Source organism: Clupea harengus, chromosome 20 (assembly GCF_900700415.2).
Source record: "Clupea harengus chromosome 20, Ch_v2.0.2, whole genome shotgun sequence".
NCBI lineage: Eukaryota > Metazoa > Chordata > Actinopteri > Clupeiformes > Clupeidae > Clupea > Clupea harengus.
This window is the reverse complement of record NC_045171.1, coordinates 6989390-7014033: the sequence shown is the minus strand read 5'-3', so window position 1 is coordinate 7014033 and position 24644 is coordinate 6989390. Positions and strand designations below refer to the sequence as shown.

General features: G+C 45.6%; 1 protein-coding gene across 1 annotated transcript; it reads right to left on the bottom strand.

Annotated features, from left to right (window-relative positions):
• Window positions 1-449: 449 nt before the first annotated feature.
• Window positions 450-22687, bottom strand: atp10b (ATPase phospholipid transporting 10B). The gene is made up of 21 exons (XM_012830442.3): window positions 21862-22687; window positions 18126-18330; window positions 16843-16928; window positions 16636-16742; window positions 15894-16025; window positions 14543-14670; window positions 13863-14115; window positions 13332-13546; window positions 11743-11931; window positions 9971-10538; window positions 9408-9514; window positions 9098-9224; window positions 8632-8816; window positions 6789-7101; window positions 6374-6450; window positions 5884-6009; window positions 5287-5487; window positions 4705-4785; window positions 4504-4608; window positions 2287-2474; window positions 450-1191 (listed from the first exon to the last, which is right to left on the bottom strand). The coding sequence occupies exons 1-21, from the start codon at window positions 22272-22274 to the stop codon at window positions 978-980; spliced, it is 4020 nt and encodes a 1339-aa protein (XP_012685896.2). The 5' UTR covers window positions 22275-22687; the 3' UTR covers window positions 450-977.
• Between the last annotated feature and the right edge of the window lie 1957 nt (window positions 22688-24644).

Here is a 24644-nt window from a genome sequence, read left to right as displayed (position 1 = left end):
CTCCCGCACTTGAGTGCGAAGCGCGTCAGAGCGACGTCAGCGGGACAATTAAGCATTCTGATGCAGGGGAGGATGATCTTTCATGCCTGGCCGTGGAAATTCACACTCCACACATCTGTACCGACGTCGAACAATTAAAAATGAAACGCAGAGCAGACTTAATCCAACCGACCCCCTCAACACAAACACTCACACACACCACACACACACACGCATCCCAGCTGGAAGAAACCTGCGTTGGATTTTTTTTTTTGAGGGGGGGTGCAGCTTGTCTGTCACCATCCTGCTCAACATGCTCTCAATATGGATACATGAACCAAAAATACCAGAACATTATGTAACATCTGCAAACCTCAATTATTTCCTGAGCTGCTTGGAGCCCTTAGTGAATACAAATTGGCTCTGCATGTTGCCGAGGGATAGAGAAGGAGCTCTCTGAGTGAGGAAGATGGATGCAGCTAATGCCTCCACCAAGCATTTCCTGCTCAAGTTTTCTTATGTGTCAGCAATGAGTTGAATCGATCAGTTGAGACAGGTCTTTCTTTTTCTAAGTGGTCTGAAAGCTACTGGTGGATTTTGAAAAAGCTTTAAGGAATGCGTAACAGGTTTCCATGTGATGCTTTTTCCAGGAAGGCTAAAACATAAAAAGTAACAACAAGATACAACAAAAAGGCCCAAAATGGAGTGTCAGCTACAGCAAACTGACACAAGGCTCAGGAAAGTTAAATTAATCTGTTGGTGCTGGTGGTATGTGCAGTGTAGTCCTCCATACGCATCTTCCTCCCTATGCTCAAAACATATAAAGCAGTTCTATATTTACCAGACAACAACAACAAAAAATGTCAAATGAAAATAACGCTCAGCGTTTTTTCCTCTCTCTCCCAGTGTTTTCTCCTCCTCTCCGTTTCCCATCGGGGGGCTCTCCCAGTTCTGACGTCTGATCTGGGCCTGGTTCTGACGTCTGATGCCCAGCACTGTCAGAGTTTTTGGGGGTGCCGGGTCTGAATGGGGCTGGGGGGAGACGAGGGTGGGGGCGAGGAGAGGCCCGAGAGGGTGAAGCGCGGGTCTGGCGGAGCCTGCGAGACGTCGATCCGGATCTGCTCCTCCCCGGAGGGTGGCTGGCGTTCCAGCTGCCGCGCATACAGCAGAGGGGGGGGCGCCAGCGTTCCCCTCAGAACCTGCAGCGTGTACCTGAGAGACGAGAAGGGGAGAGAGACGAGAAAGACAGAGAGATGGAGAGGAGGGAGAAAGAGAGAGAGATGGAGAGGAGAGAGAGAGAGAGATGGAGAGGAGGGGGAGAGAAAGAGACAGATGGAGAGGGAGAGAGAGGGAGACGCAGGGTGAGGGAAAAAGACAGACAGAGAGAGAGAGTTAATGCAGGGATAGAGAGAGAGAGAGGGATGAGTAATTTTGATAAGAAACAGTGGAAAATGGAAAAAGGAAACAGGGCAGTGAAAGGCAGAACATAAGAGAAACAAAAATGGAAAGATGGCAAGAGAATGCAAGTGGTAGAGTATATATGAGAGTGAGTTAGAGAGAGCGAGAGAGAGAGAGAGAGAGAGAGAGAGAATGAGAGAGAGAGAGAGGAAGAGAGAGAGAAGGAAAGAGAGGGAGAAAGGGAGAGCAGGTGAAAAAATAAGCCAGTGGATATTATGCTGGCCTGACTGCCAATGAGAATCGTGGCAAACAGGAGGCCAGTGCTGTTCTGCATGCCTGAGAGGCTAAATCAGAAGCTCCTGACCTGAGCTTCATCTTACACACTCACACACACACACACACACTCATCACACACACTCACAGGGGGTGGGCTGTGCATGTTCAGACTACAGAAGCCAAGCGTATGTGCGCACGCTCATGCTCACATGTGTGTGTGTGTGTGTGTGTGTGTGTGAAGGGGGGGGGTCGGGTGTGCATGTTCAGACTACAGAAGCCAAGCGTATGTGCGCACGCTCATTCTCACATGTGTGTGTGTGTGTGAGGGGGGGTGGGTGCTGGGGACAGCGTTCATTAAGGCTCATTAAAAAGGTCATTCTACTACAAACGCAGACCTGAAGGTTATACCCAAAGGACTTTACATCTTTGTCCTACATACTTCAGATTCATTTGCATCAAAGTAAGACACCTCAGGTGTCTGACCTCTCTCTTCCAAAAAAATTGAAAATAATTCAGCCTGCCAACATTAACTACCGTACCACAAAGGGATTATCATCATAACAATGTAAATGTGAGGAAGTAACACTTCAGTGATGGTCAGTAGAAATGAGAAGGGTTGAGTAAAGAAATTACTTGGGCAGCAGCGCCACGACCACAGTGATGAGGCACACCAGGTAGAACATGGGGTCGGCCATTTGCTGTTGCATGATCCAGTACGGGTCAGACGGAGGGTTGCAGGTCACGCAGATCGCACTGAAGGCTAACGTCACGCCGAAATACAACAGCACACTGCCCAGCATAGTCACCCAGTGAACCACCGTCTAAAAGAGGACGAGTCAAAGAGAGATAGATAGAGAGGGAGGGAGGAAGAGAGAGAAAGAAAGAAAGATAGATAGGGAGAATCGTTTTTTGATAGTTATGCAATCATCTTTTCTGTTCCAGTGGACAAGACAGTGGGTAGAGTTGAAAAGTTTAAAAGGGCTTTGAAATGAACAGGGCTGGATTAGCGACGGGGTTTGAAATGAACAGGGCTGGATTAGCGACGGGGCTAAGGGAGGCCTGCAGAGTGACAAGGCTCTGATTGACAGAGGAAGTTGGCCTGTCAGTTTGGTCTGTAACCTGCTCCTTGTTCATGTGTAGGGGGTGCGGCATGTAGCTCAAGGCTACCACGTCTCTGTATGCGTACTTGGTGTTGGGGAAAAAGTGGCCAATACCATGGTATGGGTTGGCTACAAATACAAAATAATTATTTCTACTATATCAGGTAGCTCCCAACCTGCATGTCAGAACAGAGAGTCCTCTCAGAGCAGAAATCTACTGGCTGTGAATTTGAATTTTGAATTTTGAAAATGGATCAAACCATGTCAGGGGAACAGAGGAAAATATGGTGTGACTTCTTGTAGCGAAATTCTTATGGATGATTTGTTTGAAATCATGGGCAAATAGCTTGTATATGTCATTAATAATGAGCCTACAGAATTGCATTAAGATTGGCCATTCACACCAACATGTATTAGCTGCTGAATTTTGATTGATTTTTGAAGAAACCACTTTGTTGTGCAAGCCAAATGGAACTTTAGGGGACGTGAGCAAATGTAGCCAAGTATTAGCATACCAAATCTCAACATTTTAGCTTAAGCAGTTCTTGAGATATTGAAATGTCATTTGCAGCACCCCCTATGGAGGTTACAGATGTTGATGTGCATCTGAAGAATGTACCCAAGTATAAACATCCCAGATATGAAAATGTATCACTTTTTCCACTAGGTGAATTCACTATGTGGTGGTGCTCCACAAACTAATCATGATGAACTAGAGTAACGCACCTCCCAGGGGCCAACCTGCCATAAGGATGTCGGACATTTTTGGCTAAACCGTTTTTGAGTTACTGACTATAAATGAACTTTCACAAAATTTGGTGCGCTTCCAAATCCAGTCAAATTTTGAACCTTTACGTCACAAGATATTGGCTACTGAAGCGCTGGATTTTTGCTTTGAAGATTATTCACTAGGTGGCGCTACTCCACAAATGAGCGTAGTAATGAGCGAGGGTCATGCGTCTCCTTGAGGCCAGCTTGCCATAACATTTCGTAACTTCTGGTGAAATGGTTATTGAACTATTGCCCCACTAGGGACACAAACCTCACATTCCATTTCAGCCATGTGGGCTACAATCATGGCAAGTTTCATGTGGATTAGTACGGAGCCCTCTAAGGGTCATGGTGGTGATTGTTTCGGAGCTACTTTTGCTTTACATGGTGCTTTTCTTTGTTGCGCGTAGGAGTTTATGAAATTACAACTCCTAGCACTTAATTTGGGTTGTACAGTCATGTTGCCTTCATTATGTAGTTGTGCTGTGTGTGTGTGTGGGGTGTGAGTGTGTGTGTGTGTGTGTGTGTGTGTGTGTGTGTGTGTGTGTGTGTGTGTGTGTGTGTGTGTGTGTGTGTGTGTGTGTGTGTGTGTGTGTGTGTGTGTGTGTGTGTGTGTGTGTGTGTGTCTGTGTGTGTGTGTGTGTGTGTGTGTGTGTGTGTGTGTGTGTGTGTGTGTCCTGTGGTTTTCTCTGTATTCAGCCTTGATTTTGTCTTTGTCTGGGGCTGGCACATTTCCTAGATGGCCTGAAAATATTGGTTTTAATTTCTAGGGGGCCCTTTGAATAGATGTAGCCCCCGGGCCCTTGGTGTTCTCAATCCAGCCCTGGAAATAAAATATGGGATCTTAACACCGGTGTGCATCATACCATGTCAGTGTTATTCATGCTTGTTTGTTTACTTCAAGTTGAAGATGTTGGCAGTATTTGACTTTGAGAGATTGGCTACAATAAAAAAAAGGTTAATCCAGGAAGCTACTCACCCATGCATTTATCTCAATGGCTAGATGAAGGATGATAGTGAAGAGAGACACAGTATTCATTGGGTTTCCAAACGAGAAGATGTCGATGTCAGAGCCCTGGTAGGTCTTGTGGAGGGACAAACAAAAATACAGAATTAGAAAAACTGGCGACAGACACATCAGCTGGGGACTACCTGAAGAAAATTGTTTTCTCCAACTCACCAAATACGGGATGAAGAAGCAAACCAGGCTCTGATAAAAGGCATCCAACATGGCGATCCAAAATGCGGAGCGCCTGTACCCCTGAAAATGAGAACAGCAACCCCCCTGGTCATGTCATGTCCCACAGCAATATTGCACTCTGTTCTCAGCTCTCTGTTGTTGTTGGTAATGTTATTTCCCTCTTGTTGTGTTATCATTGCTAATGCTATTTTTAACTCTCATTCAGTGTCTCGTGGACTGAAAGCAATAGTGTGAGAGCAGAGGAGCATAATGGAAGATAATACAGACAAGGGCAGATTTATTCAGAGAATCTGACTTGATTGCTTTTCCCTCCCTTAAGGAATTAATTGACAACCACCTGGCCAAGGGCAGAGGTAGCAATTAAGGGGCTCCTGAAAATTCTCAATCTCTTTAGTCTAACTCTCAGACATCTAGACATGGCGGACAGGTTCCTGGGCTCCATGGAGTGTGTGCATGTGCATGTGCATGTGTGTGTGTGTGTGTGTGTGTGTGTGTGCGTGCGTGCGTGCGTGCGTGCATGCGTGCGTGCGTGTGTGTGTGTGTGTCTGTTTAACTACACACCTCTGAGTGCTGACCGATCTTGTACAGCTCAGGGAAGGAGAGCAGGGTCGTCTTGGAGGCGTCCTGGTCCATGATGCCATGCATGATAGGGGGTACTGAGGTGAAGAAGAGGTTGAAGAATATCATGAGCCAGTAGTCGATCATGGCCGTGCCTGAGAACCCGCAGAAGAACTGGTACCAGAACAGCAGAGCCACATACGCCTGGGCAACCAAGGACACAAATTACAAGAATGAGAGGCTATTATAATACAAAATCAATCTGTTATCGGCATTTTCATGACAATTAATGGTTGAGGACGACTGAGTAAGCAATACAAATAAATAAAGAGAGAGTATGTGGTAATCCTTTTAGTGATAATATATTCCCCTCATTGTGTATTTAGTGATACTTGTATGTAGTATATATAGCATATCCTGCATTATGTTGCAATTCTAGAATTTGTAGAAATGTTGTTTTGTGGTGCTAATATATTTTCCTAATTATGTATTTTGTGCTGCAGTGATAAACACAAAACAAAATCATTTTTATTCCTGCAATCTAGAGCAAAAATATTTTCTTTTTCAAACTGATATTTAGAGCATCTTGATGGCAGTTACCAAATTCTTATAGAAGAAGTAGATGACCATGTTTGACAGTCTGGAATAGCACCAGTGCCCGTGAACCAGCAGCAGCCTCCTCAAGTGTTTGAAGCGAGAAATCGCAAAGTCGCTAGCCATGACAGCCTGTGAACGAGAAGCCACATTTTTTATTTTTTTATTATTATTTTCAAAATCGTGACATGAGAGAGAGAGCATTTAAGATCTGGTGAGTCATGGGCAAGCACAATTAGAGCAGCTTCACATTGAAGCATGAAAGCCTTGTGGGTGAGTCAGGTGATACTCTCAAGCCAAGAAAAACAGGAGCATGTATAAATTGCCTCCCTGAGTGAAGGGACGTGTGTGTGTGTGTGTGTGTGTGCGCGTGTGTGTGTGTGTGTGTGTGTGTGTCTGGGGGTGTGTGTGTGTGTGTGTGTGTGTGTGTCTGGGGGTGTGTGTGTGGTGGTGGTGGGGGTTGTAACGGCAAAAGGCCCTGAAGGCGAACACAAACCTGCATCCCCTCTTGACCAAATATTCCAATACCAACGTCAGCGGCCTGGATCATGTTCACATCATTCGCTCCATCACCTGCAGATAAAGCATTTAAAAAAGAAAGAGACAGAGCGACAGAGAGAGAGAGGGGGGGGGGGGTGGTGTTGGAGGGAAAAAGAAAGGTTTTAAAGAAATCGTTGCCATGGCAACCTTTTTCTCTCTCTTCTTCTTCTTCCTATTTTCTTAAAAAAAAAAAGATACAACACCGGGAACACACAAACAGCTTGTCAGGGCTGGACAGACATCTTCAAACAAGGCAGCGAACAGTGAAGAAGCCAGAGTGGATGCTTTGTTTCTCAGGCAGAATCAGAAACTCTGATGCGTCACTCTCCTTTGATCCCTCTACCCAAAAGCATGATGCTAATGCTAATTACCGATGGCAAGGGTCATGACTCGGAGCTTGTCGCGCACCAGTTTGACCACGGTGCTCTTCTGCAGGGGGGTCACCCGGCAACAGAGCACCGAGCGGCAGTGGCGGCACAGCTCCACGAACTTTGACCTCAGGTCTTCCTCCTCAAGCACCAGGCTGAGTGTCCGTCCGTCAATCACCAGGCCGATGGTGGGGTCCTCCCCCAGATCCCCAGATGCCTGAACCCCAAAACCCTCACCGAGTCCCCTGAAGACCGGGTCCGGCCCGTATCTCCTCACCTCCTCCAGAGTGCTCTCCAGGATAGACTGACACACAGCCTAGAAGACAAAACAACAACAAACAGTTTTAGGAACTTGCCTCCCTGCTGCCTCCATGCATCCCTCACCACCCTGCGGATATTTTGGGCTGTTATCGAGACCGAGCGGGGAATCCTTCTCCCTGAATAATCACCAGCATGTGAGTCTGTGTACATTTTGGGGCTGATCTCCCCGTAGATGCAGCCGCTAACTAATCACAAGCAGTCGCACAAAACCCTGGGACCATTTATGTTCAATATTGCTGCGGTTGAGAGACTGTAGCCTAAGGACTTGTGTTTAGGGTTAGGTCTATTGAAATTCTGTTTATCATCTGACTGCTCTGCGTGGCCCAATGCCTTGGCAGATTAATTGGGCTCAAGAAAAATAATTTGAGCTCTTCTGTTGAGCTGCTCCTATTACACGTCCCCCCCTGTAGCTGGTCATCTCTACGCAAAGGTATTCTGAGCTGAAGGGGAGAGACAAAAACCGTGACTATTTGAACCCTGTCTGGACTGTCCCGGAAAACGTGGCGAAGAACTTCAGCTTTGGGTTGCACACAGTGTACTTTCAATGTGGGGCGAGGATTTCATTATATAATAACTAACAAACTGATTCAATTAGACCCCATCTCAAGTAAGCCCAAAAGGAATGCACTGTGTCTGGATAAGAAAAAAAGAAAAAAAGAGGAAGGGGGAAAAAAAAAAACAGAGCGGTTTTCTGCTCTTCCAGATCTGTGGAAATGGGATTATGGTTCACCAAAATGAGAAGCTCATTGCAGCCAATTCTGCTCCGCTTTAGTCTTCCCATTAAAAGGCTTTGACGGTGACATGTTAGATTTGCCAAAAGGGAAAAGGCTGTTACGGGAATATGAATGCATTTTAATGAGGAATGTATTTTAGTCTTCTACGTGACTCTCTTTAAACCAATCAACTTCTGACCCCCGAAACATCCAACACCCACACAGAGTGAGACTTTGAGCTTGCTGTACAACCAGACCGTGATGACAGCAAGTACTTTGGCTCTTCTGTGGACAGCAGACAACACCATTTTTCTCATCATTACACTTTTAAACACTCTCCATTAAACTCTAGCGTCAGTAAAAAGATAGCGCCATAGCGTCAGGAAGGTATGACACACAAACATAAGAGTTTTTATAAAGAGTTCATAATGCCTTGTCAAATGCCCGACTACCCGGAACTGGCAGGGCAGTTAGACATGGTAACACCATCCTCCTGGCAGTGTTAGCGTAGCGAGGTATGACACACAAACATAAGAGTTCTTATAAAGAGTTCATAAATCTCAGTGTCATAATGCCTTCTCAAATGCCCCACTACCAGGAAACTGGCAAGGCAGATAGACATGGTAAGACCATCCTCCTGGAAGAGTAATGCTTTTTTTGCTGACTTGATCCAATTACAAAGACATCAAGGTCTGTCTCTCTCATTCTCTCTCTCTCTCTCTCTCTCTCTCTCTCTCTCTCTCTATCTCTCTCTCTCTTTCTCTCTCTCTCTCATGAGAGTTGCGGACTACTCGAGCGGGAGCGCAGAGCACCTTGTTGTTTGTGTTGAGGGTGAACACCAGGTCTTTGTGGTCCAGCAGCTTGCAGGCGTAGGCGATGTTGACGGCCGTCTCGGTCTTGTCCCCAGTCAGCACCCACACCTGCATTCCGGCCTCCCTCAGTGCTTCAATGGTTTCTGGAACGTTCTCCTGGAGACGATCTTCGATTCCTGTGGCTCCTGCAAGAGTAATGTTTTTTTTTGATGACTTGATCCAATTACAAAGACATCAAGGTCTCTCTCTCTCTCTCTCTCTCTCTTTCTCTCTCTCTTTCTTTCTCACTCTCTCACTCATACAGAAGCAAACTCAAACACTCCGCAAGCACCCTACAGCCATGAAATTGAGGTTATGCAGAAAGATGACTTGAAAGATCAGGATTATAAAAGACAAATAGGCCACAGCACAAGCAAGGAGTGAGGGCTGAATTTAGTAAGAAACAGAAATGGCGGCCTTGGTTCACCTATCAGAGTTAGGTTCGTCTCCAGGAGGATTGCCGTGTCCATGAGAAGCTTCTCTTTGTTCGCGATGGCTGATATTGCTTGCTGTCTTATCAGTGACCAGTCTTCGTACGCCTTCTGACTTACCACCTAAGAAAGAATTGGGTGTGAAGAAGGCGGGGGAGAGAACACAAGATGGAGAGAGTGAGAATAAAACCCCAAAAAAAGACTTCTCATGAAAGCATTATGCAAACATATTTCACTGTTATGCTAGCACTGACACAACGCTTATGCTATTGATTTCACCAGGTAGGTTAGTGTGAAATAACTTACCCTTTTGGCGAAGCACAGAGTGCGTAGCCCATCTCTGGCATACATGTCGAGATGTCTCTGTGTGTTACTGCAGACACGCTTTCTGAGCTCACATTGAGATACACTCTCTGCAGGCAACACAGAATTTCCAGTGAGAAGATACGGGAGAAAAAAAAACAAAGGAATGTCAGTCTCTGTACTCAAAGACATCTTTAGAAGCTTAAAAAGCCAAATATTTTCTATAGAGTACAACTATTTCATACCAGCAGCACAGTCAAAGCAATTATCTGAATACAGACAATTATGAATTTTTAGAGTTAACGGAATATCGACCGGCCTCCATGAAGCCAAACAATAATTGACTGGAGATCGAACAGCCAGTGTTGCATCTCGGGCGCACCAGAATGAAACCACAGGGAACTCCAGAGCACATGTTAAGACATCTTCACACAGAGGCGAACAGAGAAACCTAGTCGATAAACTAATCAGCGGTGCAAATGAATGTGAATACACAAAGCTCATCGATAATCAATTGAAAAACCTCTTAGAGGTCATAGTGAGGAGGCGCGCAACCCTTCCCCTACCGCCTGCGGGATCCTCCAGAATCTCCATGACTGCCGAATCGGCTCCTTTGGTGTACAGGATAATCTCGTCCGTGTGTGGGTGGCGCACCAGCACCGACATCCTCTTTCGGGTGGAGTCGAACGTCAGGATATCCAGAACCTCGTAGCTGAGGAGTGTTCCGTGGGGCAGGAGGACGGTTACGCGGTCGGGGGTGCGCTCCAGGAGGGTGGAGCCGTAAGCCCTCGCCGCGTGGACCAGGGCGGACTCGTCGGGGCTCTGGGACTCATAACACACGTCGTCAGGTGACGCTGACCCGGGTCGGGTCGGGTCGGGCCTCTGTCTCTGGGCTTGATTGGAGGTGACCTCGGACTGTGTTTTGGGATTCCCTCCCTCAGGTGTGGTGGTGTAGATGTCGGGTGTGTCTGAGATGTCGGGGGGCTCTTCATCCGCAGCAAAAGGGTCTGCCAGGGGCTCCTGTTTTCCAGCGACAAATTTAGATGCGCTCCACGGAGACCCCGTCTTCTTCAGGAAGCCGCGCAGACGCCCCCAAACAGTCTGAGGGGCGTAGGAATTGCGACGTCCTTTGACCTGCACAAGACAAAAACATAAACAACAACAAAAATCAGAATGCAGGAACACAGTTAGTGAGAGTTTGGGGGAGACAGTGTACTTTTACAGGCCTTGTCTTAGGGTCACTGTCACTTTCCAACTTAAGCGGCAAAAGTTGACCCATCATAGCTCACATGTAACAAGCGAGTGAGACCTTCCTTTTCGTCTGTACTTTTTTCCACCATGTTACGAAGGACTGATAGTCAGCTTCCTGGCGCCCCAACAAAGTCACATAACCATTCACTACGGGTAATCTAATTAATTAGGGGTGACCCTGATTCCACCGCCAAATGCCTGTGTGTCACAGGTCTGTGGACAGAAGTGATTTATTCCTCAGACAAAGTAATTTGGTCAGAGTCCTCAACAGCAATTTAGGATATTAGCTGTGAGGAGGACTGAGAGCGAGTCAACTTGGCACAAATCTTCTTCGCTGAGCTCGTAGCAGAAGCGTTGCGAAGAGGGGAAAGTAGAAAGGTCCATTAATTTAATTGGAGAAATTGCTCAAATGCATAGATCTCCCCAGCCCTGCCTGTATCTCTGAAAAAAAATCCTGGCTCTTTTGCAAAGATGTCATTGCGAAAGGATGACAGGACACAGCAATCCCAGTTGTTAAACAATACACTGCACGCACCACTGGAGTTTGTCTCTCTCATAGCAACAAAGATAATTAACCTGTTCTGCTACTGCCACTTTCATTTTGACACCGGAAGGCCGGGTGGGTTTGTGTTTATTTCATTTAATTTTCTAGTCTCCACATATGATGACTCACACTTCTTGTATGTGTGTGTCTGTGTTTGTGTGTGTGTGTGTGTGTGTGTGTGTGTATAACCCTGTGTGTGTGTGTGGGTGTGTGTGAGAGTGTGTGTGTGTGTCTGTGTGTGTGTGAGTGTGTGTGTGTGTGTGTCTGTGTGTGTGTGTGTGTGTGTGTGTGTGTATGTGTGAGTGTATGTGTGTGTGTGTTTGTGTGTGTGTGTGTGTGTGTTTGTGTGAGTGTGTGTGTGTGTGTGTGTGTGTGTGTATGTGTGAGTGTATGTGTGTGTGTGTGTTTGTGTGTGTGTGTGAGAGTGTATGTGTGTGTGTGTATGTGTGTGTGTATGTGTGTGTGTGTATGTGTGTGTGCATGTGTATGTGTGTGCGTGTATGTGTGTGTTTGTACAAGGTCACTGCCACAGCACATTCTCACCCTCTGTCTCTGGGCCGTTGCTGTGGAAACCACCACAGTGTTACAGATGGCAAGAGCCACAAAGAAGTCCAGGTAAAGGCTCCTCTCGAGACCCTGGTTGAGGCCCTGGTCAAGGCTCCCTCCCTCCCTCAGACGGTCAGCTTCCAGGACCACCTGCAGCAGCTTCCTGTCTGGGACCACCTCTGTTTCCTGTGGTAGGGCAGAGCGATAGTGCGAGCTCCGTGGTCAATGACAGATGTCAAGAGTAAAAAAAATGGAAGTGTGTGTGGTGTGTGTGTAGTATGTGTGGTGTGTGTGTAGTATGTGTGTATACTTGCCAGAATGTGGTGTGTGTGTGTGTGAGTGTGTATGCGTGCTAACATGCGTGCGAATATGTGAATCTGTGTATGTGCCAGCTAGCGTGTATGTTTTTCTGTGTAAGTGTGTGTGATGTGTGTATGTGTGCTGATGTGTGTATTTGTGGACATTTGCACGTGCATGTGTCTCTGTGTTTTAGTAAATACTCGTGTGTGTGTGTGTGTGTGTGTGTGTGTGTGTGTGTGTGTGTGTGTGTGTAAGTGTGTGGGAGGGCCGGACAACACTGGAGCGGGGGTGGGCGAGATTCAAAAATAGCTAAACACTGTTATGGAAATCATGCGATCATAGCTTATCGACCGTAAGCCAATTCAGTAGATGCGGGGCGCGCGGCAATCTGCACACTATCAGTGGCTCCTGTTTCGTGCACCTCAGCAGGCCCATATGTGCACGCACGGAAACAGAGCCATCCGGAGCCAGAATGGCTGTGCTCATCACTGACACCAAACTGCTCGGCCATCTGCGGGGCAGACGGGCGTCATGACGGCGTGTGTTGCTCGGATGATGAGGAGGATGACGATGATGATGGCTCATGTGTGGCTCGTGCCGACAGGACCAGAGGAACAGCAGGGAGGTTTTTAATATGGGGGGGGGGGGGGGTGAGGGGGTTGATTGGGTTGGTGATGAGCACATGGGCCTGATTAACAGCACTATGTCAGCATGAGCAATTCATTTCTGAGGACTGGGGTCCTACTGCGTGTCTACTGCTCAGAATTCAATATCCAACAATTAGTGTGGGACCAAAGTATACGACTGAACAGCACCAAAATTAACATGTAAGGGACAGATTGCCATTGATATCATCACTAATGTTACATAGGTTTGTTCCGGTATCTAGTAAACAAAGCCAGTACACAAAGTAAATCAGTTATTGTTATTGTGCGTTTATGCTCTGCAGTATATTAGTGTAAAATGCACGTTGTTGTATTTATAAATATGCATGTGTCTTTGACAAGGCCTCTCAAAGTCACTTTTCAAGCACTGAAGGACAGATTACTCAAGTCCACACAAAACAAATGATTATGCCACACAAAGGAATGGGAATAAACAACGCATTCGCCCCATATCTACAATTAGAACCGAGTACCAAGGCCGCTGAAAAAAGCAAGCCGACCGCCTGATAAAGCACCAGCGCTGTCATTTGCCACATTAATGCCTCGTCTAGCGGGACAGGCGATGTTTGTGCGAGAGCTTCATATCTGAGCCGCTGCCCCACTTTCCCCATTTCCACTCACCAGGGGGCTACTGAAGGCCAGGTCGCTGTGGACCCCCGCCGCGACCTTTGAACTCTGATAGCTGGCAACATCAGCCTGGGCGTCGTGACAGCGTCCAGCAGCCTCCCCTGGGTCCTCGGCGAAGAGTGAGGGCTGCCTCCTCTTCCTCCTCTGCTGGAAGAGTGTCACCTCGTCTTCTGACGCGTCCGTCTCGCCAAGGACGGCCAGCCGGACGGCTGCGGAACCAGAGCGGGAAGATTAGTGGTGAGAGGAGAGGCTCTGACAATGATGAGGGTGTTAAAGAGACTCTGGAGATGACATACACACCACACTCACTCACACACACACATACATTAACACACACTCACACACACACTCGTGCACACCTACACACACACACATGTATACATACACACAGACACACACACACACACACACAAACACACAAACACAAAGCACAAAGACACACAACATATTGTTCTTGTTAGTGTATTTGTGCACAAACATACATCTGCCAACACAACAGCTACACACATACAGACCGTTACTAACCATTCTCGCTGTGTGAGTATTCAGTCCCAGTGATGGTGCAGCGGCGGAACACCATCTTGTTCTCCGTCAGGGTGCCGGTCTTGTCGGAGAAGACGTGCTGGATCTGGCCCAGGTCCTCGGTGATGTTGAGTGCCTGGCACTGAATTCGGGTGTCCGTCTCCTCGTGGTACAGGTCAAGGTCCTGCGTGATGAAGAACACCTGACCCATCTTCACCAGCTCAATGGACACATAGAGCGAGATGGGGATTAGCACCTGAGGAAGGGGGGAAGGGGGGGAGAGATTAAATATCAGAACAAACATGGACACCCCCAATGTCAGGTTTCCTCTTAGAAGAGAAAGACAGATTGATTGAGAGATTCACTGTTGCAACTGTTTTATTTTAATGCTAACATATTTCGCATGTTAGCTTGTGTGTACTGCATATGTGTTCGTTGCTTTTCACATTGCCACATTGCTTTGGTAGTACTGTGGTGCAAGCATGGCAATAAAGCGTGTTGGAATTTTTAAAAAAACACACAGCTTCAGGGCATTAGTTGTCACCCTGAAATGAAGGCGTAGGAATTTATAGAGGAAAATAAAAATCCCGCAATACTGTGGGTGAGGTTAATTTAGATGCTCTAAAGGCTGTGAGGTGTCTTGCTAAAGAAAGAGGGAGGAGGGAGGGGCGGGCGTGACACACCTGGAGCAGGATGATCATGGTGAAGAACATGTAAAAGCCTGCGAGGGTGGGGGGGATGAAACGGCCCTCGCTGTCAGGAACCATGTACAGAGGGACATCGGAAAACGTCTCCAGCCAGATAGCGTGACCTGTTTGAATTAGTGGAGAGGGACACAGAGAGAGAGAGAGAGAGAAAGAGAGACAGCGAGAGAGAGAGAGAGAAAGATTAATTATAAGTCCATATCAGAGAGAGGGAGAGAAACAGACAGACATAGAGTATGAGTTTTTGAGAGAGAGAGGGACAGAGAGAGAGAGAGAGAGAGAGAGAGAGAGAGAGAGAGTGATAGAGAGAGAACTATTCTTGGTTGGAGTAGTGTTCTTTTCTTAGCGTCTATCAAACAGACAGAAGGACTGAGACGACTCTTGTCAAGGTCACTCTGTCCCTTTATTCACTGTTTCTGGGCACTTGCCCTGGATCTCAACGAGCTTAAAGAGATAGTTCAGCCAAAAAAGGAAGAGGCCGTTATCTACACACCCTCACACCTCACGTCTTTTCCCATGACACGTAAAAGCAGTCACAGGCACCACACTGGATGGAATAGAGCCGTGACCATTTCAGACCCGAGAGAAAGAAAAAAACGGTTTCTATAGGCACGTCTTTCATTTCTGTGTGAACCATTCCTCTGTGAATGCTCTTCAGCTGCGGTGGCTGTTTCAGCTATCCAGGTGGCTGTTTCAGCTATCCAGCAGTGATCCGGCTGGATAGCTGAACACATTGGACATTGACTCATATGGGTATGATGCTCGGCACTGATACATATGTGATGTATTTTTCTCATAGGTGCATTTTGTATATAAAGGTGTGTACCATTCATTATCATAGTGGAACAGCTTCAGCAGTGGTAAAGAGGACTAGAATCAGACTTTCTGTATTACTGTGCTACAGGTTTTTCTAATATGCAACTACAGCATTTCATTTACTTTTTATTTTGCAAGGCAATCAGCATCCAGGTCTTTTATTTAAAGTCAAGGATATTGGTCTTGTATGTTTTAGGTAAAGTTTGTGTAGGTTTTTAGGTTTACGTCTAAGCCTCCTTGTAAAGTCATCCGTGATGACTAATTACTAACATGTACTAAAAGGCATCATAAAGGCAAGACGGTAAACTGATAATGGTTGCAACATCCAGACATGAGTATAAATACTTGTTTAGTTCATAGTGGGTGGAGAAATACTGTCCACAAGGGGGTCAAAGAATACACTCATCACCCTCATTACCAGAGCATAATACAACAACAACCCCCAGCACAACGACCGCTCTTTATCACTCCATGAGTGTGGATCAATGAAATGAAGGTCAGTGTCGGTCCATACCAAGGGCTCCGATGAGACACATGGAGAAAAGCAGCAGCACGCAGTAGAGCACGTCAGCATTCAACTTCCTCTCCAGCTTGCTCCGCTTGTATCGGGCCCCGCTGTTGTTGAGCATCGACTTAGTCTCGTGGCCTGTAAATAAGTAAAAATCAGCCGGGGAAGAAAGGGTGGGCTGAGGCGATATGTGTTTGCATGTGCGTGTGTGTGTGTGTGTGTGTGTGTGTGTGTGTGTGTGTGTGTGTGTGTGTGTGTGTGTGTGTGTGTGTGTGTGTGTGTGTGTGTGTGTGTGTGTGTGTTTTTTTGTGTGCGTGTGTGTGTGTGTGTGTGACTTTTCCAAACACAACCACAGGGGTTGGCACTCAAAGCGGCATAAACACATAAATATTATCGATTCTCCTGACGTAACATGACTGCTCATAGTACTAGTTCTCTTGTGTTTATGGTTTGGTGTGTGTGACTTACAGCATCAAGTGTAAGCCTAGAAATCTTTTTCTTGTTTTTTTGGTTTGTTGTATTGAATATAAGTGAATGAAAGTGAAAAGGGAGAGAGGTTGAAAAACAGAGACGGATTCTGAGACAGAAAGAGAGAGACAGAGACAAAGGGAGAATGAAGAAGCAGAATGAGAGAAGGCGAAAGAGAGAATTAGAGAACTACAGACAGATATAAATGGAGAGACATAGGGAAACAGAGAGGGCGAGAGAGAGAGAGGGACATAAGGAAAGAGAGAGAGAGATATGGTACCTGCATAGACCACAATTCCTGAAGATTCATCTGTGTTCCGTGTAGTGCATCCACGTAATAAAAGACTATCAATCCCAAAGCCCAGTTTCTTCTTATCTGGCTTCTCTCTGCAATTTTGCAAACGACTCTGGTCAGAATTTCTTCATATATTTAAGTTTGATAAGAGAGAGAGAGAGAACCCTTAAAATTTTTTTGCTTTATACTCACATATAACCACTGAAATGATTGAGGTCATTGTTGGGTCTCTCACAGACTACTGTGCTCTTGAAGCCACCAGGCTTAAAAGGAGAATTCTGAAAAATAAAATTCAATAAAATCATGCAACACCAATTATTATGAACACTAAAAAACAAAAACACATTTACACATAGGCATATGGTATATACATTTGGTGAGAAACCTTTCCCCAATGCCTTTTATGAAGAAGCAAGACAAAGGTGAATAGTCCCTTTACAAGGTAGCACAATAGAATTACTGAGCAGCCTCTCCTTTCAAAAACTACACCTTGTAAACATGACTATCGCCCTTCCTCTGATATTCAATAGATGGTGTTTAAACGTCATCCTAATTGTAGCCAATAAATGCTGTGTGACAGGTTTGCCAAGAAGGAAGAGTACAATGGTAAAATATTTTCAGTCAATCAACTGTCAAAGGTGTTCAAATCAAAGACACCCTCGTATGACTTGGGGAGATTGAGACGTAAGAAGGGCATGCCTGCACAGCGAGCATTTAAACAAATAACGAGTATTTCTGGAACGTTCCACTTCCTCACGAACAAGCATCTGAGTTGCGGAGTGTGTCACTCAGAGAACAGTCTTGTCTGAAATGTAAACCTTTGTAAGCTGTCAGAGTTTGACGTCTACATCCGTCTACCCCCCCCCCCCCCCTCCTCTCCCCCATGCCCCCAAAACGGGCACTGGACTGGGAGAAAGGAGGCCATTACAAGAGCCGCCACTCAGCACCATTACAGGCACTTAGCGAGGCTTCACTCAACACACCGATGAACACGATCGCCATGACACAGGGGAAAAAATACAACCGCCACCAACAAGGTGTTCAACAGAACCCTTTTAAGGTCAGCTGTATTTTTTTATTATTTATTATTATTTATTATTTATTATTTTTTTAAGAGCATGTGGGGTCAGTTTCTGAACTGAGATGTATTTTCGAAAAAACAAGTTTCCTCACTCAAGACAACATGGAGAATGGGCCCTTTGATCCTTAATTCACACCTTCCTCTTCCATTTGTCCCAATGGATGTTGAACCAAACCAATGTAAATTATAGTTTACTGTAAGACATGACATGTATGAATAGCAACCTATAGAGGTTTAAGGTTGAAATGCATTGCTTGACATGTCATGTTTATTGTGAGATGAGTAATAGTCTAACAGTGGATGTGTAAATAAAAAAAAATATGTACGTTTTTGAGTTTGTCTGAGTTTAATACATCTGGTAGGGGGGGTAATCTGACATAATCTGATGTCTCACCGGTGCTGAGAAGCCTGGCACTACTTTCCTCTGCTTCAGGTTGGTCTCTCCGTCCAGGTTGGCCGTTTCCATCAGGCACACGCTGTCGGGGTTGGATGTGTGGAGGAGGAGGATGTCAGCGGGGATGATCTCGTTGGAGACCACCTTGATGAAGTCACCGACCCGCACGTCCTTCCAGCGGCGCTCCACGAAGCCCGTCTCTATCCTGAGGGGAGAGGAACGATAGATGACGCGATTATCATCACTGAGGCAGACATTGATCTGCTCTGGCCAGGGATGAAGAGTGCATCTCATTAAATAGATGCTGACAGTAGAGGTGTTTGAAGGTCTATGCAAAGGCCTTTTCCCATGAAGGTGTGTGTGAATAAATAGATAGATAGATAAATAAACATGGCAAAAATAACATGTAAGCAATGTCACTTGTATACACTGTACATACATTTATATACATACATATTATGTACATAAACATATTCATAAACAAATAACTCATATAGTTGAGGGACGTCATAAAATTGTCTTTGTTGCATCTTTATTGTGTCTTTATGGGATTTTATGGACTTTTGGCTGCATGCAGACAGACTTGATAGATTGATTGTTTAATTGAATCTCTGAAATTAAATATTAAAATGAAGACATCAGTCACAAGAAAACAACGATTCTAAACTTTATCATGTCATATTTTGTTGCGGCGTAGATCTATGCCTCACAGTTCTCTCGTGCCATTGGACAGCGTCACCCAATCATCCAGTAAGACATCTGCCCACTGCGTCAGGTTACTGCCCAATTACAATATACCCACAACAATACAATAGCTCAATTATTCACTTCGTCGTAAATTAACTTTGTTCAGTCACAATACATACAACAATCATACTACAGTACAATATACAAATGATACACCCTTAAGGCAACCCAGTGAACGATAAGATACTATAATGCTTTAATGCACTTCAGTAATAGATAAGGACGACTTGCTTTTCCTATTTATGATTTTGGCGTTTTGTAAGGTGTTTGGTTTAGGGTTGAATAGTGCAGGAGGGTATGTTCAAGTCCCCTGGGAGAGGAGTGTGAACCTATGCCTGAGGGCAAGGGTCCTGTTAGCCATGCCGCTAACACAAAGCAATGCAGACAGCAGTGGAGTGATGGAAGTCAGCAGGCATGCAGCTCTACGCGTAAAGCAGGACTGGGCAGGGCGGGGGGGGGGGGGGCGTTGGCCGGTGGCCAAACATAGTAACACTGGGCTGTGTCCTTCTCACACCCTCCGCTAAACAAAGCAGACACGCACAAACAGTGTCTTTAATGTTACACTATGTGCCTAGCTCCTGGTGCATAAACACACAGAGGGACTGCGTGTACCTGGATGACTGGAGGCTAGACAGAAATATGTGGCTGCTGCTGACTCATTGTCATTTGTGCAATGTTTTTAGCAATGCATTGAGGTATAATGATGTGGGCCTTGACATGATTGATGAAGCTATTTTGTGTCTTAGTTCTGCTGTCATAAAGGCATAAACACCTAAATGTATGATTCATAAGAATGAATACAAAACTGGAAGTCTTTAAAAGGCAAAATCAGTAGATTCGAATGTTGGCTGATCTCCAGCAGGGCTATGCGATGTCTATTTCAGATAGAGCTCTACCGAAGGTTTAAGATTGTCAGATAAGGGTTTCTTCAACTAAAAAATGGCTCCTTGAAGCATAAGTCACCTGTCTATTTGTAGGGCACAGCTGTCAAGCTGTATACATGAGCTAAGACGATGACTTGATTGTGACATCACAGTGCTTCTCTTGCTGTTTCTTATCTATGTGTAACACTCACACAAACAGGAGCATCATGGCAATATTTGTGTTATTATTATTATTATATTGCATCACTGATTACACTGGTTACAGTTTAAAAGAAATATATACAAATAAATAATTGTATGACACTTAAATAAATATATACAACAGCTGGGTTAACGTTCCACTAGTGACATGGTGTAAAGCATCCTCACTTAAAGTTTTGATGATGTCCAAAGAAATATGTTAATGTGCATATGTTAAAAAAATTGAATATTGTGTTTCACTAGCAAGAAGTAGTTGAAGGGTTTGGTGATCTGAAGCCACACTCTATCCAGTCAACCGGTCATGTGATTTCATAGTCATGAGGTTTAAATATGTTGAAAAAGAGGATTACTTAGGAGATAAAATATTCCACTTAAGGCCTACAAGCCTTTTCAACTTAAAGACAAACGTTTTAAAAACACACCTTAGGTTCAACCGACCAGGCTTGCACATTTCAAAACCGTGTGTGTCATTAGAGAAGCTTCCAGCCCAATGCGCAAAGACATCATGTAATGAAAGATAAGCTGACAACAATTCACAATGCACCAAACATACCGCATTCCACACAGATGACTAAAGTGTGGACAAATGATGTCTCGGAAAAAGTCAATGTCAGAGTCACCGTGCCCCAAAGAAGTGTTGGAAACGAAAGCTTTGAAAATACAAGCAAAGGAGTGTGCAGCCTTGTTTACACAGCGCTGTTTCCTTGCGTCACAGGTGGCAATGGAAGAATCTCAACAGATGCAGAAAGAAGCCTTAACAAAGCTCTCCCCCGAGAAGTCCCATACTTGCATTTTCTTATACCAATTTAGTGCCTGCTTAACACACCTTCGGGAATACCTTCCTGTGGTTTTTCGGCGTAAACCTCATTCTATGCCCAAGACAATCGATTTAAACAGTTGGTGATAGATTAAAGGTGTGTCTGTCGAAACTCAAACTGCTGTCAGACCATGAGAATACCTCAAGCAAGCATGAATCCATTACACCTCAAGGAAATCTGTCATTGTCTGTGAAGTGAAGAGCGAACTGTAATTTACAACAGATAAAAAAAAACTGAATTGGAGAACTGCACAGGGACAAATAGGCAAAATAACACAAACATCAAGTCTCTCTCTGATCCCCGCCCTTAGCAGACTCCATGTTTAGCCACAGATGTTGCGCCGCAGCTGAAAGAGGGTGTCTGTGTTTCTATGACTGCACAGGAGAGGCAGTTTCTGGAGTTCTATTTCTCCATTCTGCTAGATATCCTAAGGTATTTATCATATCCTGACAGTTTTTGGATAAAAGAGAAGAGGAGGAAGCCTGCAGCAGTGTTTTGGGTTTCTCCCTTTTTTTTTTTACTGTTTCTCCTAGTTATTCCGTTTTCACATTTGGTTTTTCTAAAATAGATTTAAACGACCTGCACACTGGCTTGCCTATGATGCAACACAGAGATGGGGATTTCATCAAACCTGCTCACAATGCGTTGGTTGCGAGACATTGTTGTGAGGCTCTTCAAAAGGAGAGAAATCTCCTACTCAAATTTTATTTCTAGGTCAAAAATTCCCATGGGGTTTTGAAACACAGATGAAGTAAAACACACACACACACAGAGAGACACGCGCACACACGCTCATGCACACACTAACACACAGAAAAATCAGAGAGAGAGCAAGAGAGGCACACAGACAGTCGCTCACACATGCATACCCAGTCCTTGTCATAAGCAGAGACTAGAAATGCACTATCCTTAGAATAGGAAAACGCATACACAGTTGCACAGATATGCCTCAAACCATATCTACTCAAATCCACCCCCTGTGCACTGATAAGAGAGCCATATGATATCCCACCAGCCAGCCCCTCACTGCTCCGCGCGAGACGGGAAAAGGCAGAAAGAGAAGAAGGGATGAACCCTGCCGTTTACCTGCTGTAGACGAGGCATGGCAGGTTGTTGAGTTTCTGGTCCATCTGGAACCTCCTGAGGTCCACCCAGCCGTCTTTGAAGGCGGTAAGGGCCAGGATGACACAGATGGGAATGAGGGCCACCTCCGGCTGGAAGGCGTTCACCACCGGCACGAAGTTGAGCACGGCCAGGCCCACGAAGTAGAGGTTGGCCACGCGGTGGAACTGCTCGTAGAGGTTCTTGGGGACGAAGGACCACAGGGTGTACTTGGTGGTCTTGATGACGTTACTTTTGTACTGGCAGTTGGGGTGATCTTTCTTCTTCAGGTCCTCGTAGGGCAGGTTGGAGACGAGCGTCCGCACTGCGCCCTCCTGCTCCTGCCGGTGTCTCCCCCATCGCCTGCGGATCGAAGCCACGGGATCTGTCCACTTCATGTCGACTCGAAGCTCAGCAACAACGGTCTGGCGTCATCCTGTTAGCTCCGGGTTCACTGTGGGGACTCCTACCTCAAAGGATCCCCACCCTGGGGGTTCGCAGGGGGATTAGTGTGCGGGGGTTAGTAGAGGCTCAATGCAGAGGTTTGGTGTGGGTCGCCCCTGAGGGTTAGTTGGGGGGGGGGGACGCACAGCTCGGCTCTCCTGTCCAGTGATGATCCACACCTGCACTCACACTCATGCTACTTCACATGCGTAGGAAGGTGACTGACAGGAAAGCCAGACCGATCGCACACCTTGCTAGCCTGCTTTTCTCTACATTACTCTGCACCTCCCATCCTGCCTGGAGGCACCTGCCTCAGGTATGCAGTTTGCCGACCAAAGCCTGTTGGGGGCCTGACTGGCAATCTGGGAGAAGATAAGATTTAAACACAGAGGATGTAGATATGATGTAGAAGGGGCTAGAGATATAGCCTAATAACCCAGTTCTAACAGGAATGAGCTAATAAGCTTAATTTGCTTTGCCTGTTAGGTGTGCTTGTCTCACCACGTGATAAGAGAATGTTATGTTCCCCCAGGGTCCGTCTGTGAAGCACATCCTTAATGTGTTATCATCACCCCAGATGTATCCCATACAAACCATAAAGATTAGAAAATGTATGGCGGTGCTGCTCACATAGTGAACACGTGTGAACATGTTGTCCTGTTGGTGATTAATGGGTATGTTGCTAGACCTGTTTTATGGCTTGCCTTTAAGCTGCAAGTAAGCTATGACAGTTTTGAGAATATTTTTTGTTTTGTTTTGTTAAATCAGGATACAAATAAAACAACCCAACAAATGGCCTGTGCTTTACAATGCATTAGAATCTGCAACACAGGGGTATATTTCAGATGTATAAATACAATGTATTCTTACTTTTTAAATCGAAAACATTATATTGACCTGTTCTTTACAACTCTACTCTGATAGAACATAAACGTATAGTAGTAGCCCCCCCCTATCTTATCAGCTATATTCCGGGGTTGACGTGACCGGGCCAGCAGCCAGCGCAACACGTCAGCACAGGTGAGAGCCATGGAAGTACAGGAACTAAGCAGTTACACGGTGGCGCAGCTGCGACAACCACAAGGTCTCTCCCCCTCTCTCCCTTGCTCTTCAAGTCAAATGGCGCAGAGGGTTGTGGAACTTTAATTACGCCAGTGACATGAAAGCATTAAAATGCGGAGAGCATCTGTTTTTTTGTGTGGCTCTTACATCTCTCTCTAATGCCCTTTCAAGAGCGCGAGGGGAAACGAGGCCCCTCGCGTTACCGTACTGCATCTGTGTATCGTAGCGTGATGATGGCAGCGCTCTTGCGCTCTCGTCCGCTGATGGGTGAGAACAGGCCCTCGCCGTTGTTGCGTTTGTCTTTAACTATGCATGGCTAGACTTAAGACAACGGAACACGTATCAAAGAGCTGTACCGTGCGGTCGCAGTTGTTCCCTGCTGGCTTTATGTTTGTCGTTGCATGGGGGATTCGGATGAACAGTAGCCTAAAGCTGACTCTCCCCCCCGTGACTCATACGAGTAACAAGTTAAGTCACTCTCAACTCACCTGTGTTCCAAGGTTGTGGACTGGCCTCTGCTGCTTTGTTCAGTGGGATCCTATCAACCTTAATGTCATGCCATGGAAAATGTAACAGTAGTCTAGACTGAAAAAACTAACAAACGGCCTGCCTTGTTTAACTCATCTAACACACTGATGCTTTGCTCTTTGCTAAGGTGTTACAGGCTTTTGTGAAGCCGTCTTTCCCCTTCTCCACAATGTAATGGGGTATTAGTAGCCTACTTAAGGAAATATGGACAAACACCAACAATGTTATTCTCTATAGACTACAAAACAGTATTTGTTCTACACGACGGTTGGATTTCCGTTTGTGACGTATTCTTTAGAACGTCAATTCACTTTTGATATTTGCACAGCTATGATTAGTGAACCGATGCAAGCACAGAGTAGCAACATGATAAATATTTCTGAAATAGCTTTTAGTGCCGTTACACTTTGTACTGTACCACTTTGTTCGGCTCGATTTTTGTCTGTGGTTCGCCCTAAACCTAAAAGAAAAAAAAAACAAATAAACAAGATCCGTGGGAGCATTGACGTTCACTGTTTTATGGACTTTGACATTCCATTCGCGCAAACAAAAACAGCATATAGGGCTCCTGGATAAGTACCCTACAATAAACAAGACAACAAACGTCACGCTACATCTCTCCAACACAAACACGAATGGATCAGCTGGCGTCAACAGAGGAAGCAAATATTCAGAATTGTTGTACACAAGCATATCCTCAAAGACAAATTCACTACAACACAACATTGTTCTAA